This window comes from Dryas octopetala, chromosome 7 (genome assembly GCF_963921425.1).
Source record: "Dryas octopetala chromosome 7, drDryOcto1.1, whole genome shotgun sequence".
In the NCBI taxonomy this organism is placed as follows: Eukaryota; Viridiplantae; Streptophyta; class Magnoliopsida; order Rosales; family Rosaceae; genus Dryas; species Dryas octopetala.
The window spans coordinates 5,177,412-5,195,861 of NC_141372.1; the positions used below are offsets into that span (position 1 = coordinate 5,177,412).

The window sequence follows — 18,450 nt, forward strand, 5'->3', positions numbered from 1 at the left end:
TATAAATACGTAAACAAGTGCTAGCTCGATCTTGTACTACTTCAGCCGATATCGAAACAATATATTATTTCCTAATAGCCTCTTCACAAATACATGATCATATTATTGTCTGACACATGATGGTAATAATTTATGTTGTCTTTAACAGTGTTACAATATATCTTTAATTAATTGCTTGCCTCTCTTTAATTAACTTTATATCATCATGCATAAAGTTAACAATTAATATCTCTCTCTTTGGTGTGCATGTATGCGTAGAATCAAGAAGAAGCTGGGCTTCGAAAGGCAATCTCTGATGTGTCTACTGAAATACTCAAGTATAGGAAGGAATTGGATCATATAAGTAGTACCAATAGTACTAAATACAATATCACCAAAATTGATGAAGTATTGGAACTGAAGCAAGCAGAATGCGAATGCTGTGGGCTCAAAGAGGAATGCACCCCAGCCTATATGAGTGAAGTTGAGGTCTCCTTTTCAGGGAATTGGGTTTGTGGGCTTTGTTCAGAAGCTGTGAAAGAGATTATAACAAGATCATCATCATCATCATCATCAGCTCCAAAGACACTAGGCATGGCAGAAGCAGTGAGGGGTCACAGGGAGATTTGCCAGAAATTCAACACCACCAGGCTCAATCCTAAGCTCTCGTTAACCTCAGCCATGAGGGATATAGCAAAAAGAAGCTCCCTCCATAGAACTACTTCCAACGACCCACCATTAATGCCCGCAATCAAGCAGCTCGTTCGAAGGCGTAGCTATTGATACTAACTGGTTATTGTTCTAGTTGTATTTCTCTTCCCAATGTTAGAAGAGGTCTCAAATTCGACTCTTCAATTTCTCAAATCCATAAAAAAAAAGTAGCTATTGATCTTAGCAAATACATGCATGAAATATATATATATATATATATTAAATATTGTATAGTAATTTATGAGTTACATATTTGCATTTATATTGATTTAATTTGGATTGACCTCCTTCGCTAGCATTAGTCTGATATGATAAGAATAATTTCATAATTGTTAAAGTTTAGAGATTTCAGTTTTAGTACTGTAAAAGTAACATTATATTTGTTTAATTGCTTTCGGTGTTTAGGTTATCACTTTGCAAATTAATTTCAGTTTTGTATTAACTTCGGAATCTTATAAATTTGTATTTATATTTTTTCTACATTTACTAATCAAAGAATTTAAACCAAATGATATTTTTGGTCTTTTTACTTTCATGAAATTCCTACTTTAGTCATGTTATTTTAATATTGACAATTTCAATCTTGTACCTCTAATACGATAACAATAAGTCTAAATTGTTAATGTCATTTAAATTATTGACGGAAAATCTGGCGTGCTTCACACGTGAGTGACATTTCGGACATCTTATTTCACCTAAATGCCTATGTAAGTCCATATATGTAATGTCCAAAAAAAAAAAAAATAATAATAATAATAATAATAATAATAATAATAAATAATAATAATATTTATGGGCTTTAAAAATTTGGGTTAAACTTCTAAGTTTGGGCTTTAGCCCAATTGTTTTACAAGAGATGAAAAGCCCAACTTAAAAAAAAAAAAAAAAAAAATCTGAATGGCTTTGAAGATAATACCAACGTCCATCCCCTTAATTACATATACACATAAGCCTTGATCAATGGTTTTGATTTTTCTTAGAGGGATGAGTCACCTCTAGGCAATGATGAGAGCCAATGAACTTAACCAAATTTCAGCAAACAAGTTGGATTATAAGAGAGGGCTGGTGTGAAGAGCTCACACCTACGGATGCAACGAAGAAAAAAAAAAAAAACTGAACAGAGAAAAGAACAGAGAGAGAGAGAGAGAGAGAGAGAGAGAGAGAGAGTGGGAGAGTGAACTAGAAAGTGTTAGAGAAGGAGAGGTTAGAAACTGAAATTTTATCTTAGAAGTTTTTTTTCTTTAAACTTTCCCTAAACTAATCTCTTTTTGTCATCTATGGTTTTTCTTTACTGTAGGAATTCACAGCTTTTAGTCTCTATAGAACTCAAGGAGGGAATAAAGAAAGGTGAGTTTAAGGAACCCATGGAAACATGGGTGTCCTTAACAAATTTTTTTTTTCTTTTCTCTAAAACTTGTTGTTTTATAATTTTATTTACACACCTTTCTTTTATGTTGTAAAACTAAAAATTAGGTTGTAGACAGCCTTATTATAGCCTTAGAAACATGTTTTGCGGTTTGGAATTGAAGGAAAATGAAAAACAAACAAGTATAAAAAATCTGGAAATTTTTCCAGAAAATTCGCATGTTTGTATGGCCTCATTTCGAGCCTTATAACTTGAGTTTTAACCGTCCGTTTTTCATGTTCTTTATATGGTTGTAAAGAGGTGATGCAGAGCTTTAAAACAAGTATAAGTTTGCTCAATTTGGTGAACGTTTTATAGGTCAGAAGTCGAGTCAAAAATGAGATAAAAAAACTGGAAATCTGGAAAAAAACAGGGGCTGTTTAAAGTGACGATGAACAGTGCCCGGCCAGCCACCCCACTCGCACCGCCGGCGCGTGGTGGCGCGTGCGGCTGTTTCCGGCGACCTTTTTTGCCCAATTTTCACCCTCCTAACTCTATTTTTCGATACGAGTCCAATGGTATAAGTTTCGCGTCAATCCGACACCTCTAAGTTAGAGTGTGAGTTACACTCTCCTTAAAAAGAGAGTGAAATAAATTTAAATCTAATTAAGTTATATCTAAACTATATTTTTTAAACTTTTAGACCCGAACACATAGGCACGGACCAAGAAGGAACTCGAGCTCAAGAGATTAAGGTAAGGTCTCTATTTCCCCAATGATTGGACTATATTACAATTAATCCTTGTGTCATGTTGTGTGATTTATTTTCTTGTGATAATTTATCTTTATTACTTGTGATGTTATTTCTTCATTAAATGTATCAAGTGCACTATATTTGTGAATAAGCTTTTATTATTAATCTTGTGTGTGCACTGTGAAATTCCTAAGTCTGTGATATTTATTATTATGCATGTACTATTTAATTTCTCTATACATGCATTAATGTTTATCTTTACATGCATAATCACAAGTGCATAAGGAAAGTGTGATTGTGAACAAGGTTAAGAAAATGATTAATTGAGACACCAAGAAGAGAGGGAGATGAACTTGGTGGTCTTGTGATTTATTAGAGATACCATGGAGAAAGGGAGATGTACCTGGTGATCTCATGAATTGTGGAAGAATTATTGAAGAAAAAGTGGAATTAATTATATTCAAAATATTTGGGCTTAAGGGACGGACGGGTGTTGGCTCATACTTGGGACATTCGGGGCCACAGTGGAAGGATGCACGGTATGGGACGTGTAGGCCTGTTTGTCTTGGGTATGTGTCAACGGGAATGGTTAAGGAGTGAGTACACACATTCTCATTGCATATAATTGAAATCATTATCTGTATTTATTTTCTTTTACTGAGACATTGATTAAATGTGATAACTGGCCATGAGGGATCAATATACCCTACTGAGCCTTAAAAGCTCACACCCTAATAAATCATGCAGGTGACGGGAATATGACCAATGATGTGGAATACCCAAGGAAAATTTAGAGAATTTGCTGGAGTACTATGTTTTGTTTGTTTAACAATACATTGTAATATATAAGAAGATGAACATCTAGTATGGTACTTTTGGAATAGTATTTTTCTAAATAAAGTCTATTTTTCATTTTCACTTTACTTAGTCTCTTCAATTATTTTATATTATTTTATTTTTATTTTTATTTTCTTCTCACGTCTTAATTGTAGAAATTTTTTTATAAATCTGCGATTAAGACGTAAGTCACGCTTCACTCCTAGATATTAGATTTTATTCAGGATTGGGGTGTGACAATATATACCCACCATTGAACACAATTAATTTGGAAAAATAAGAAGTTTCAACTCTAAACTGAATATGTTCCATGACGAGTAGAGGCATAAATAGGTATGTAAGTGGACTAAAATGTCTGAAATGACACTTATGTGCAAAGCACGTGCTTCCACATCTTATTTTACATCAAAAATTTATACAATGTTAACTATTTGGACTTAATTACTATCGTATTAAAAGTACAATGCTAAAATCACTAAAATTAAAATAATAAGACTAAAGGAATACAATAGTTTAAAAGAACAGTGCTAAATCAAAATTTTAAAATTAATTTTTTAAAAAATTAATATAAATGGGCTAGCTCGTAACGGCCTCGTGCCAAGCCGGCCCAACTTTAAACTATATGTGCCCGTGCTAGATTTGGGCCGGGTCCATTGTACACCACAAATCAAAAGTGTTATTTAGCCAAAAGTTTAAAATAAATTAGGAAAAAAAAAAAAAAAACAGTTATGATCGGCCAGAGATGAGGGCGAATGCCTATGAGTCTATCACAGATAGAAACGCCATGAAGGTAATCGAAATGTGAAATGTAACTGAGCCTTTTTTTTCTTTTTTTTTCGGCTCAGGACACAGTTAAAAAAACCAGCTTAGCCCAAAGTAGTAATGGGCTGAAGCCGGAACTGAACAAAGTCCATGCTCCATAAAAAAGAAAAGTGAAAAAAAAAAAAAAAAAAAAAGAACAATTGGGCTAGACTTGGGTGGCCCACTGACCTAGATCCGTAGGGTTCATGTTTGTCATTGAGTGCAATAATTGCAAAATGGTCCCCAACTTAACCCTAATATCGAAGTCCCTGTGCATTTCAACCAAATCATTGAACTAAAACTAGCTAGTCATATTCCGTAGTTCATAATTTTAGTTGGTGCAAAGTCTCATATAGCACGTGAGTTACACACGTGCAATACCATCCACTTTGGGATTTCAAATCATGGACCACTCATTATTAAAAATTAAAAAAATTGCATGTTGCATGTGAATTTTGGACTTTTTGGTCTCAGACTGATTGGGCATCGATCTCCCAATTTAAAATGGGCGGGTCCATAATGTGACAACGGCTTTGTGTTAAAGCTCTTGTGAGATTTGTGGCCTACATTTCTGATCAGGCTCAAAATGTGGAATACATGGGCCTCAACAAGCTTCACTAGCATTGGTATAAAGGACCAACAATTGCTACCTTCAAGATTTTTTTTTTTTTTAACAATAAAGTTGTCTGTACAATGTTTATATAACCATATTATAAAGAATTGGTAACATGAATGGCCAAAAAAAAAAATGAATTTGTAACGTGTAATCTACAATGTGATCAGTAAATGTACATACTATATTATATGAAACATTTCTATATTTTGTTACTTTTAGATAAACTAGTAGACTTCATACACCCATCTATCAAACTTTATAATGAGTACATTAGTCAATATCATTATGAATGATTTGAAGAAATCCAATTAATCACCACAATTTAATTAGAAACTAGTTATTTAAATATTAATGCCAAATTGTTCATTAAATAATGCATCAGTATTTTACTTGTTAGTAATAACTAATAAGTGAAGTTCTATTTTTTAATAAATATATATTATTATATTATTTAGTGAATAAATTTAATACATAAGTATCACAGTGCTCTTATTTATAATTTTGTGTGTCTATTGGAAGCATATATATATTTTTTTTTTGAATCTATTAACTTTAAGGTACTCACAGCCCAAAAAGTTAATCAAAAACACTCAATCTCACAAATTTAATTTTAAGGTAACATCAACCCACACACAACCATAAATTTAATTTTCAAGTAACATCAACCCACTTAGAACCATAAATTTAATTTTCAGGTAACATAAACTCACCCATAACCTAAAACAACTTCAGCACTATGCAAACAAATTTAATCGTAAAAAGTTTCAATTTTCACCTGTAGTTTCAGCTTTCTACTTGCAGTTTCAATTATGGAGAACACTCTTATAACGTCGCAGTTTCAGTTTGCATTTTTATTTTGCAATTTCAGTTCACAGTTTCAGTTTATAATTTCAATATTTTTTTAGATCTGAATTCTAGATCTTTTGAAAAAAAAAAAAAAAAGTTCTAGATCTGCGAAGAAGAAGAACAAGAAAATGATGAAGAGAAAAGAGAAGAGAGACATAGCGGGGAGAGAGAAGAGTAAAGTGAAAGACAACAAATAAGAAATAAAATGGCAATTGAGCATATTTCAAAATAAGTCAGTTGACACCCACTCCTGCAATGCAACTGATAATTACCTTATTGTTAAATAAAATTAATTAATACACTAGAGATTAAATAGGATGCATAACACGCACCCTATAGTATTTAATTCTTTTTATTTTTTTAAGGCTAGATTTGGCTAAGTGGCTCAATAACCCATGTTAGTCAAAATCCTAGTGGACCCTTGCGCCTGACATTTGCAGTCCATAATACATTGGATATCTATTGTTTACAAAAGAAAAGATCAATGAAAGAACACTCATAGGAAGTGCAAGCGAAAGTTCTCAATAATAGTCATTAAATTAAACAAGCAAAGTATGATTAAAGTTTGAGCCAAGTGAATGTACTAGCTAGGCCACTAACCAAGAACATGAAGCCCTACAAATTTCAAAAGGGATTGAGACCCTTATTCAAGGGATATGGGTCGGCTCCACGTCATGCAAACCTCAGTACTGATCAATTAATTAATCTGGAAAAAAAGTGGGCATTTAAATAAATACATATGGGAGATCACAAAAGGTATATCATATATTCATATGTAATGGAAAGTGGTAAGACTTATTAGTATAAGTACAAAAATGAAGCACTAAAACCTAGTTTTGGACTACAATGCCCTTTACAGCATACTGGCATAAATGAACTTTTCAATATTAATATCTCCAAAGTCCAAAGTGGATTATTAACTGAATAATCAACAATTAAATATCTATTTATTTTCATTAGATCACCAAAGATAAGAATATTCGATTATTAATTATAATCACATCCACATGGTCACATCCAAGTAGTGGATGAGGGGAAGTAAATAATTGTTGAGTTTGATGACTTGATCATATCTTATTTGCTATGTTTTTTTTTTTTTCTTTTTTACATATAATTAAATAAACGAAGTCTTTAATTATCTAGAAGGGAAGTCTTTCTGTCTCTCACTCTACCAGCCTAGCACTTACCATTTTTTATTAACTTGCTCCTTGTCATATGCCTAATCGCTTTTTTCCATGATCAGAAACATAGTGGAAATTGAACACCCCCGCACAGCTAGGGTTTTAATTTTTAAAGAAACTCAGGCTTTCAGCTTGAGTTAGAGGATCGAAAAGGTCCTTTCATGGAATGAGCATAGTGGAAAATATCTAATATTATGTAATGCACTTTCTCTTTAATTAATTAGTTATGTTATATACTTATATGTAAAATACCAGTCCAAATATAGTACGTATTGCAGATATGTTGGATCAAGATTGATCAGGATCCCTAACCAATTGTCCCACGGTCTCATAGACATGTTTAAGATTTAGATGTCAGATTTTAATTCTCAAATTTTAAGTTGACTTACGTTAAAATTTTTTTATAGAATTTTAAGAATAGAAACTACTGATCATTAAATACAATTGCAAATTGATTGTAACCGCAATACTAGTCATGTTGTAAAGAAAATTTCTGTAAAATACTGAATGGTAAAGTTAGGTTTTATGAGAAGTGGGAAATAATGCACGAAAGGGTGGGGTGGGGGTAAGAGAGAAAGAAAATGAAAGGAGTGTAAAACCCTAGAAAATGGAGATATGGGGAAAGCATGCCGGGCATGACAAAGACCACACACTGTATATTCCTTCGAGAAAGAGCCTGTGGGTCCCCCATCCCCATCCCCCTCCAGAGAGAGAGAGAGAGAGAGAGAGAGAGAGAGAGAGAGAGAGAGGTTTGCGCACGAGCACTGCCACTAAGTGTTGTATATGTAACGTAAAGCCACCCCACTTTTTCTTTTCAACTCATTCATTCCTCTGCTTAGACTGCTTTGCTCTCTCTCATCCCTTTATACTTTTTATCTAGTCCCACTGTTCTCTTCTGTTCCTCTTTGCCTTCATTTGTAACTCCTTCTATATGCTCTCTCTCTCTCTCTCTCTCAGACTCTCTTTCTCTCTAAAAGTTTTCTTTTCTCTCTCTCTCTCTCTCTCTCTCTCTCTCTCTCTCTCTCTCTCTCTCTCTCAGACTCTCTTTCTCTCTAAAAGTTTTCTTTTCTCTCTCTGCTGATCGGAAGGAGAATCCTAGATCATAATAAAAGCTACAGCAGTCCAAACAAAAGGGGTTCAAGAATATTGCTTTTTACATGCAGCTATAGAGGAACAAGTTCTAGTTCATCATCATCATCAACTTCTCTACCCAGCTACCAAGTTTGCCCTTACGTCTGCACTAGAATTACTTTCAAGACCAATTAGGTACACACACAAATGTGAGCTAGCTAGCTTGAAGAATAATTTTGATTATTCATTTGTCATAATTTGGTCTCACATATTAAAGTCGTAATTTAGAACCAACCCATTAACCAATGACAACACAAGTAGGTAGATGTTGCAACAATGATTAGTGGAACTCCAACCAAGCTAGCCTTTGAATGGGTTTGAAGAAAACAATTATTGTTCTTTCAAATGTACGTACTGGTCTGTCATAAGATAGCTGGTGATAAGATCTGAATATAAGATAGCTTACCAGAGCAGAAAATTGGAACTAATAATAATCCCTTAGTAAAGAAGGCTTGACCAGATTAATTTAGAAATTTTATTATAGGCATCAATCAGAATAAAACAACCTAAGGAGCGTACTCAATCCAGACTTTTAATAACTTTTGTTAAATTAAAAGTTAGGGAATACTTGATCAAGACTTTTTAAAAGTCTATGACAATCATTCGGTACTCAAAATGTCAGTGACTTTCACAAATTTTTCAAATTAATAGATTTTACTTCTCTCACATTTCCCCCACTAATTTTGAAAGACTTTTTAGTCACACCTTGCAGTTCATCTCCCTCCATGGGATAAAATACGAAGTTTCAAGATTTGATCTAGTTTTAATTCTAAACCACTTCATTGAGATCAAGTTCAAAGCCTCCTTTCTCATTTGCTTTCCACATGCAACTCTCTCTCTCCCCTTCTCTCTCTTCTCGGATTTCTCGAACCACACTAGAGCGTAAGGCTTGGATATATCAATGCAATAGCAGAGGGCCAAGCAAAGTTCCAAAGTTGTTCCACCAAATTTTCAGCTAGGCAACTAGCATACAAAGCTGAAACATATGCCCTTCAAGTCAGAAATCACCTCAAGGATACAAAACCACTGGAATCAACTATTTTTATAATTCAAATGACACATATAAATGACAGCTTAAAAAAGACACATCACTAGGCTTTAGATGGACTAACTGGGGAAGGAGTAGCAGCAAGGGTATGCTGCTCCTCTTTTAAAAGTAATTAATGTAAAAGTAGCAAAGTAAATAATAAGACAGGAGCTAACAGTACGTAATTATGTAATGTTAAAATGGCATTGACAGTGGAAAAGGAAAAGGTCAATGGACCAGCATGAAACTCGATCACAGGCAGTGTACGTTGTCAAGAGACTATCTACATAAATGTCTTTAGTTAGTAAACTCAAAGATTCAGTCTCAAGGATATCAGAGTTAAGATTAACAATTGGGACCGAGCAATCAGGCTCTACAGCTGATGATTCCTCTTGGGCCTCATTTTCAGTAGCCACATGGTTGAATTGTACGTACATCGGTGTTGGTTATTGAACACCTTGAATTAAAACTATCAAATCTGTCACCAAGGGAACATGAAAAAAAGAAAGGGTTAATAATCACTTTCAGTATTTCTGTCAAGTCATGATCTACGGTTTGAGATTTCATTTCTACTTTCCTCTAACTAGTTAGTGAGAATTCAATTATTGCTTTAAAATCTTAGAACTCAACTTATATAAGGGTTTTTTATTTAAAAAAAAAGTTTCATACTACAAATTATAGGAAATGACTTGATAGATACAATTAAGTATAAGTCCCAATACTACATAACAATCCAAAATTCAAACTTTTTGCTTTTCTATTTTCTCTTGTATTCTCCACTCTTTGGCAACCAAACAGAGCTTATCACATACATGAGGTCTATGTTCTTCATCCTTACACATGAATAATTTGTCTCTCAGTCCAACATACATGGAGATAATTAAGTAAATGAAGAAAAAATTATAAGTCATTGAAATTTCAAGAAAGTCTATCAATGTCTATAAATTTTTTTTAATGAAACTCCATAAAAGTCTGTTATTTAAAAAAAAAGTCTTTAAAAGTCATTATAAGTTTGGATTGAGTACGTACACCCTTTAAGTTTTCCCGATTATAAAAAATAAAAAGAATTCCATATATATATATTTCATTAATCTCTTATTTCTATTAAGTACTACAGATAAAATCTGTTCAAGTTTATTGTACTTGTACATGGCTGCCATAGCTATTTGAGTTATATTTATCTTATTTTTCAAAAAAAAAAAAAACGCATAAATGGATATAAAAGTTTGGGAGTGTTCAACGGTTACAAACCCTTGTCATTATGGCGCGAGTCAGTCAGTCAAAAGAGCAGTTTGGTAAGAGAGAAATATAAACCGACAAAATCAGAGGCTTTTTCCCAACATCTGTCCCTGTTTCCCTTTCAACCGTTCGTGTTCAAACATCATTCTAAAGAAAGTCAAGGTGCCTTTTCGTAATTAACCCCAACTTCCTTGCCCACTTTTCCATTCCTTTAATCCCCCATCTATTTAAACACACTCAAATCTCCCACTCTCTAACACACACTAACCTCTTCAATAGTTTCAAATCCCTCTCCATTTCAATATCTAGCTTCTCTTTCAATCCACGCTTCATATATAGCTACATATCTTCATCACCTTTCAAGTAGCAAAGCCCTAATTATGAGTTTTAATTAGGTACGTCGTACGTAGACATTTTACCCTAACCTTTTTAATCATTTAATTCTGTTTTAATTAATTCCTCATATGGGTATTCATTATATCATTTTATTTGTTCTAATTGTGTATATATAGGACCCAATTAAAGTAGTTGGATTGATTATAAATTCATGAAAATGAATGTTATATAACAAGTAGTATTTGTCTAATTTCAGTGGTTTATACAAAATTTGAGGTGGAGATGACGATGGGCAAGAGAAGAGTAGCTGATGAAACGTGTCTGATATCGTGCATGTTCATCTTCTTACTCGTGTGCTCAAATACTTGTGCTTTTGATGGGGATGAAGTTGAGCTTCTCCTATCCTTGAAAGCTTCCATCAACGACCCTTTACGCTTCCTCTCCAACTGGAATGCCACAGGCAGCAACAATGTATGCAACTGGCACGGCATCACCTGCAAAAACGACACGTCGTCGTGGTCGCAGCACATCGCTGCCATCAACCTCTCGGGCACAAACATCTCCGGCAAACTATCCTCCACGGTCTTCCACTTGTCCCACATCGAAATGATCGACCTCTCCAACAATCGAATCTCAGGCCAAATTCCAAACGACATGTTCACTGCAGCCGCGTATTCGCTTCGGCATCTCAATCTCAGCAACAACAACTTAACGGGCACGCTTCCACAAGGCTCACTCCCCAGCCTAGAGATTTTGGACCTGTCCAACAACATGATTTCGGGGACAATCCCAAACGACGTCGGATCGTTTTCGAGCCTCAAGTTCCTCGACCTCGGCGGCAATGCGTTGTTTGGCAAAATCCCAACTTCCATATCAAACATGTCCAGCTTGCAGTACTTCACCTTGGCTTCGAACCAACTGGTGGGCCCGATTCCGGCTCAATTGGGCCGACTGAAGAGCCTCAAGTGGATTTATTTGGGCTACAACAATTTCTCCGGCGAAATCCCAAACGAGATCGGAGATATTGTCTCTTTGAATCATCTCGATCTCGTTTACAACAATCTCTCCGGCCAAATCCCACTCTCTCTCGGCAACCTCACTCAGCTTCGGTACCTCTTTCTGTACGGAAACAAGCTCACGGGTCCGATTCCTCGCTCCATTTTCGGTCTCCGAAATCTCGTTTCTTTGGATCTCAGCGATAATTCGCTTTCGGGTGAGATTCCTGAGCTTGTTCTTCAGCTTCAACAATTGGAGATCCTTCACCTTTTCTCAAACAATTTTTCGGGCAAAATTCCGAACGCTTTGTCTTCTCTACCTCGGCTTCAAGTTCTTCAGTTGTGGTCCAACGGATTCTCGGGTGAGATTCCGGAAGATCTCGGAAAGCGAAACAATCTCACGGTTTTAGACCTCTCCACCAACCATCTCACCGGAAAAGTACCCGAAACGCTATGCGACTCGGGCCGCCTTTTCAAGCTCATCCTCTTCTCCAACTCTCTCCATGGTGAAATCCCACAAACTTTGGTTTCTTGCAAGAGCTTGCGCCGAGTTCGCCTTCAAAAAAACAGCTTTTCCGGCGAAATATCGGCCGAGTTCACGAAATTGCCTCTTGTTTACTTCTTGGATTTCTCGGGCAACAATTTCTCTGGAAGAATCGATGACAAAAAATGGAACATGCCTTCACTTCAAATGCTGAATTTGGCGAGTAATGGATTTTTTGGGAGCTTACCGGAGTCGTTTGGCAGCGACAAGCTAGAGAACTTGGACTTGTCCGAAAACGGGTTCTCGGGTAGTATCCCGTCGGGTTTTCGGAACTTACCGGAGCTAATGGAATTAAAGCTTTCTTACAACAAGCTCTCTGGCTACATCCCACAAGAATTGTCTTTGTGTAAAAAGCTTGTGAGTCTTGACCTCAGCCACAACCAGCTCACCGGCCCAATTCCCATTAGTCTCTCAGACATGCCGGTTCTCGGGCAACTCGACTTGTCCGAAAACCAATTGTCGGGCGAGATTCCGTGGAATTTAGGTAAAACAGTGTCACTTGTTCAAGTGAACATTTCTCACAACAAACTCCATGGAACTTTGCCGGCCACCGGAGCGTTTCTGGCCATAAACGCCAGTGCGGTGGCCGGGAACGACCTCTGTAGCGGCGACACCACGAGTGGTTTGCCGCCATGCAGCAAGAGCTTGAAGACCAACCCCACCTGGTGGTTTGTTCTCACTTGTTTTCTTGCTGCATTAGCGGCTTTTGTGGTAGCTAGCTTTGCCATTGTATTCATTCGAAGGAGGCGAAAGGATTTGGAGCTAAAAACAGTGGAGAGTGAAGATGGGATCTGGGAACTCCAATTCTTTGATCCAAGGGTTTCGAGATCGGTCACAATTTCCGATATTTTATCGGCAGCCAAACAAAGCAATGTCATTGCAATGGGCAAAACGGGAATTTCATATAAAGGAGAGTCGGCGCTAAATGGTATGCAATTTGTCGTAAAAGAGGATGCTGTGAATTCAATTCCACCGAGCATTTGGTCTGAGATGGCAGAGTTTGGGAAGCTTCGGCACCCGAACATTGTGAGATTGATCGGGGTGTGTTGTCATTCTGACAAGGGTAGATATGTCCTCTACGAGTATTGTGAAGGGAAGGTGTTGAGTGAAATTTTAAGGAATTTAAGTTGGGAACAACGGCGGAAAATCGCCGTTGGGATTGCAAGAGCTCTGCGCTTCTTACATTCCTATTGCTCCCCGAGTATTATCGCTGCCCGCGTGTCACCGGAGAAAGTCATTGTTGATGCAAAAGATGTGCCTCGTCTCCGATTGAGTCTCCCAGGACTTGTTCATACGGAATCTAAAGGATTCGTTTCTTCTGCGTACATTGCTCCAGGTGCGTACCAGGACTAATATATATTCATGCAACCATAATATACACGTAAATGAGTTTCACTTCTATTAGAAATGTACTAAATTTTATTATGTTTAATTTGTAGAAGCTAAAGAAAGCAAAGGCATAACAGAAAAGAGTGATATCTATGGGTATGGCCTCGTCCTGATCGAATTGCTCACGGGGAAAAGTCCCGGCGACACAGAATTTGGCGTGCACGAGAGCATTGTTGAGTGGGCTCGGTACTGCTACTCGGACTGCCATCTTGACATGTGGACCGACCCGACGATTAGAGGACACGTGTCGAACAATCAGAACGAGATTGTGGAAATCATGAACTTGGCCCTTCACTGCACTGCCATAGACCCCAAGGCTAGACCATGCGCCAATGAACTATACAAAACCCTAGACTCTATTATGAACACAAGTTCTTGTGTTTCAAGCCTTAAAGTTCCTTCTGCTTTTTGATTTTCCCCCAAGGATTTTTGTTCAAGTTTTTCTTCTTTTTTTATTTTATAATTTTTCTTGGTTTATTATAGGGTAATGTACGTGTTAATTAATTAATTACCACCTTTTGTTGTATTTTGTAACATAAGGTGTTAATTACTAGCTAGTTCTCAAATGTTTTGTTTGATTGTATGTTTGACATACTAATGAGTGCAAAAGTGTAGATATATAAACTAAGAGGATGTACGTTAATTAGTTTATATTATATATTTTTTGGGCCATAACTGCCTGTATTATGATATAATCGATCCCTTTTCTCTCTTCTACAAGCATGCATGGTGTCTTTTCTTTTAGAATACCTTGCAAATCATCATGTCACTACTTTAATTAACATCTTATTTATGATCGGAAAAGTAATTAACAGTAGTTTTTAATGGTTGAGTTCGGAATATGCAATCACCACCTTTTCCCTTTCTTTATGGCCAGTTTGCAAGAGAAAGGAAATAGGACCATTAAACAAAGTGGGGTCCGTCTTTCCCCTCAGTAAAAAAAGGAAGAGCATCAAATAATTAGAGGAAGGAAATAACCTTCTAAACGCATGCGTAATACTGGCCAGAGGACTACAATTTGATACTACACACATGTACAGTATCTCTAGTACATAGAGATGGGCCCACCTATATATACAGAAGTATTGCTAAATTGTATGTTATGCGCATGTTATCTGATACGTTGTTTTGTACTTTTAGACTTTTCCATCTCAGTGTTTTGACAAAAAACTTACTTATCGCTCGTGATATCACATCTTCTCATTTACTCTTTTTTTTCTCTCACTTTTGTTCTTTCTTTCATCTCTTGGCTTTATCTTTTTCGTCAAAAATGCCACATCACTACAACATGAGAATAGATAAATTTTATTTTCACGTACATGTTAATTATATATGTTGAAATTGGAGATTGGATTAGGATATAAGTGTGTGTATATATAAAAACTAGCTGGCTAGGAAGGATAAACAAGCACTGGTGCTATGGTGTTGGTGCGAGCATGTATAATAAGCAGACATATATATTGGCGACTACTCTTGGATTCATACGAGTTTATCTTTTTAATCTTAAAATATAAATTATGAATTCTTAGATTTGTGTACATATTATGCACTCAACAAATGGTTGAATATATTGGCATGAGCTAGTATGCAGCATGTGACTCTTTTCCCTAGTTACTATACATATTATTGTCGATTGTGGACAAGATCCAAGAGAAAATATAGCCGCATACTGAATGGTCTTAATCAGTGAGTTAGGTGAAAGAACGTACTAGCAAACATGCATGATCAGCACTGCTCATGCATTTTGCAGGGGACAAACTGCAGTAATATCTGCTATTCCCCTTCATGATATTTTTTGTCCCATTGTCGGACACTCATTTGCATTTGAAAGAAGCCAAACAATATTCACAAAGCTGCATGTCAAAGCTCGATCATCACGTTAGACAGTGAAAATGGAAGCAAACCCTTTTTAGCTTTATATGCTCTCACACTTTAATCTCTCCGGCCCCCTCTACCTTTCCTTGATTAATTTGAAACAATGGTCAAAGGGTTTTACAATCTCAAGAATTCCAGCTAATATGTTACTGAGAGTACTTTATTCTCACAGTTCTAAGGATCAGAACAGTTATTAAATAATTTTTACATTTCAAATTAAGGAGCTAGGTAATTAATTAAGGAAAATTAATGAATATATTAGGGAGACTTGTTCCTTCTTGGACACTCCTTAATTAGCTTTATTGGCTTATAAAACAAGTTTGAAATGATTGGTGGATTTTTTCTCTCTTATCTGTCTTTCTTTTCACGTTAAACATATTAATTGCAATTATTATCACTGGGGCTGCACTTATATCCTGTGCATGTGTTAAGTACTAAAACAAGCATGTTGTTGAATTGGGTATCAAAAGGAGAAGAATCATATATGTTTAGATGGGGCTGTTTCAGACCAGGTGATATCATGAGGCAGCATGCAATGTTAATTTCTTAATTATGACCTATCTTAATTAATTTCCTTCTACGTTGTAATTATGATGCTTAATTAAATAAGGGTTTATTTAATTAATTAATTTCTATTGGCTACATTGATGGCTCTAAGCAATGATGAAAGTCTGACAAGGCCTTTTCTTTTTTAATTGTAGAGCTCTATGAGACTGTGATCATGATCGAGCAGAAGTACTCATGATAAGGCCGGGGGCTATAAAATAGTTAGAAGATTCCATGTCCAAAGATGAGTCTAAACACATAAATTTAAAGAAGTTGACATTTTTAGGAGCAAACCTGGCCAGCTCAGTTTTGCTGGCATGCACGGATATGATCAATATATCGATCCATTATATATATTTGAAGGCTCTTTCAATTCTTACATTTCTTAAAAGCCTCAAGATTTCAATGATGCTAATTCTTGGAGACCATGCAAAAGGCTCTTTGGCCTCCTTTCTTTCCATTCAAAAAGCTCCTTTTCCTCTTGAGGTGTTTACATGGCATGCATTTTACTTCTCCCTTTTGGTTTACTTTGTACATCAAAAAACAAACATTTTTTTGTGTGTTTTCGATTTAAGACAGGTGGGTTTTGTTTTCGATTTTTGATGTAGTAATAATCATTGGATACACGTGTCTCGATCCCATCGCATATCACAGCAACAACGTTCCCACTGATCGATTAAACACACATGCAGTTAATTAAACTCTCACAAGCGCTACAAATTAAGGGGAAAATTTTACTAACTGATCATCATGAGTAATCTACCATGGTCTCTAACAATGTCATCTCCATTACTGATTAAGTACTTAATCAGTAACTATAACCAAGATTTTACCATGACTCAATTTTAAGATCGAGATGCAAAAACGAAAGCCTATGGTCGCTTTTGTAACTAATAATGTCAGCGCTAAAATTGTCTTTACATGATTTGATCAATGAATATATCGATTCCTTTTTCAATTTGGAATCTTGTAGTCTACTCTTGCACATACTATCGATCGATTGTCTCGTTAGAGATCGATAAGCTTTAAAGTATATTCAGATTGAAGCTAGCGTCAAGGATTCGACAACTTTAAAATTAATGGTGGGGTAAGAGATTGCTTATCTGATTACCTAACTAAGAAGCTTAATTATTGTGAGAGAATAAAGACTTGGCAGAATGATTACCAATTAAACTATATATATCATCATAATAACTAAAGAGAAATTAAAGAAGGAGCAAAATCTCATATGGATCTATATCAAAAATTGCGCATTACTCGTTGAATATTGTGGTCACTTTTTCTTTCTTCTGTTTTTTTTTTTCTTTGTTTTCTTGAAACATTCTGTTACAATCAAGATATGTAACGCGATATCCTTATTAATTAGCTCGATCAGTATGTCAGTTCTTTTCGTCCTGATTCATGTCTTAAGAAAAAAAAATTGATTTTCGAAGATTGCCAAGGACAAGAACTCTTATGGTGCATTTGGATGAAGTAATTTGAAACTACTAAGGAATTCACAAATGACGGAATTAAAAATGACGTGATTTAAAATTCTAGAATTTGTAAATTCTCTTGTTTGGATAAATGTAATTATAATGGAATTTAAATACGAAATTTATAGTAGTTTTACAAAAGAGTGATGGTGATGGTGGCAACATAAAAATGATGCTTTTGGTGAGTTGATGATGGTAGTAGGGGTGATGGCCCATGAGCGGTGAGAGAAATGGTGGTGGCAAAAATTGGGGTATTGGAGGTGGCGGCAACGGCAACATTGGCGGTGGTGGTGATGGTGGTGGCGACGGCGATGGAGATGGTGGTGGTGATGGCATTGGTGATGGAGGCGGCGTCGGCGGTGTCAGTGTCGGTGGTGGTGGTATTGGTGGCGGTGTCAGTTGTGGTGGTGGTGGCAGTGTCAGTGGTGGTGACGATGGTGGCAGTAGTGGTGACTGTGGTGGTGGCGGCGAAGGTGGTGTCGGTGGTGGTGGCAGCGAGCGTTGGTAGTGGTGGTGGCGGTGTCGATGGTGGCAGAGGTGGTGGTGGCGGCGGAAGTGGTGTCGGTGGTTGTGGTGATGATGGTGGCGGCGAAGGTGGCTGTGGCGGTGGCGGTGGCAGTGGTGGTGACGGTAGTGGTGATGATAACTGCGGTATGGTGGTAGTGGTGGTGGTATTGTAATTAATTGGCAAGTAATGGTTGAACACGACCTTTTTTTTTTTTTATAAAAATTGAAATTTTGAAAATGACACCAATTTAGGAGGAATTTAAATTTGAAATTTACAGTCTTCAAATTCCAAGTTTTTTTTCTACATAGAATTTAC

The 18,450-nt window shown here is 36.2% G+C and overlaps 2 protein-coding genes across 3 annotated transcripts; both read left to right on the top strand.

Annotated features, from left to right (window-relative positions):
• The first annotated feature begins 56 nt into the window (after positions 1–56).
• Positions 57–857, top strand: LOC147278857 (uncharacterized). The gene is made up of 2 exons (XM_086252622.1): positions 57–122; positions 259–857. The coding sequence occupies exons 1-2, from the start codon at positions 117–119 to the stop codon at positions 760–762; spliced, it is 510 nt and encodes a 169-aa protein (XP_086108748.1). The 5' UTR covers positions 57–116; the 3' UTR covers positions 763–857.
• Positions 858–10,737: 9,880 nt separating this feature from the next.
• LOC147278858 (Leucine-rich receptor-like protein kinase family protein) lies at positions 10,738–14,407 on the top strand. Of its 2 annotated transcripts, XR_015123600.1 has the most exons (4): positions 10,738–10,862; positions 11,060–13,678; positions 13,782–14,224; positions 14,272–14,407. XR_015123600.1 is itself a non-coding variant. In XM_086252541.1 (3 exons), the coding sequence occupies exons 2-3, from the start codon at positions 11,086–11,088 to the stop codon at positions 14,141–14,143; spliced, it is 2,955 nt and encodes a 984-aa protein (XP_086108667.1). In that variant the 5' UTR covers positions 10,738–10,862; positions 11,060–11,085; the 3' UTR covers positions 14,144–14,354. The 2 variants fall into 2 exon arrangements, 1 of the variants encoding a protein (XP_086108667.1); XM_086252541.1 differs by having other exon boundaries at positions 13,782–14,354.
• Positions 14,408–18,450: the final 4,043 nt, after the last annotated feature.

Bases quoted from the DNA above. Each gene is read 5' to 3' on its own strand.
- LOC147278858 (XM_086252541.1), top strand. From the start codon at position 11,086: ATGACGATGGGCAAGAGAAGAGTAGCTGATGAAACGTGTCTGATATCG. The intron at 13,679-13,781 runs GTGCGTACCAGG...TTTAATTTGTAG, and splicing joins TTCTGCGTACATTGCTCCAG to AAGCTAAAGAAAGCAAAGGC.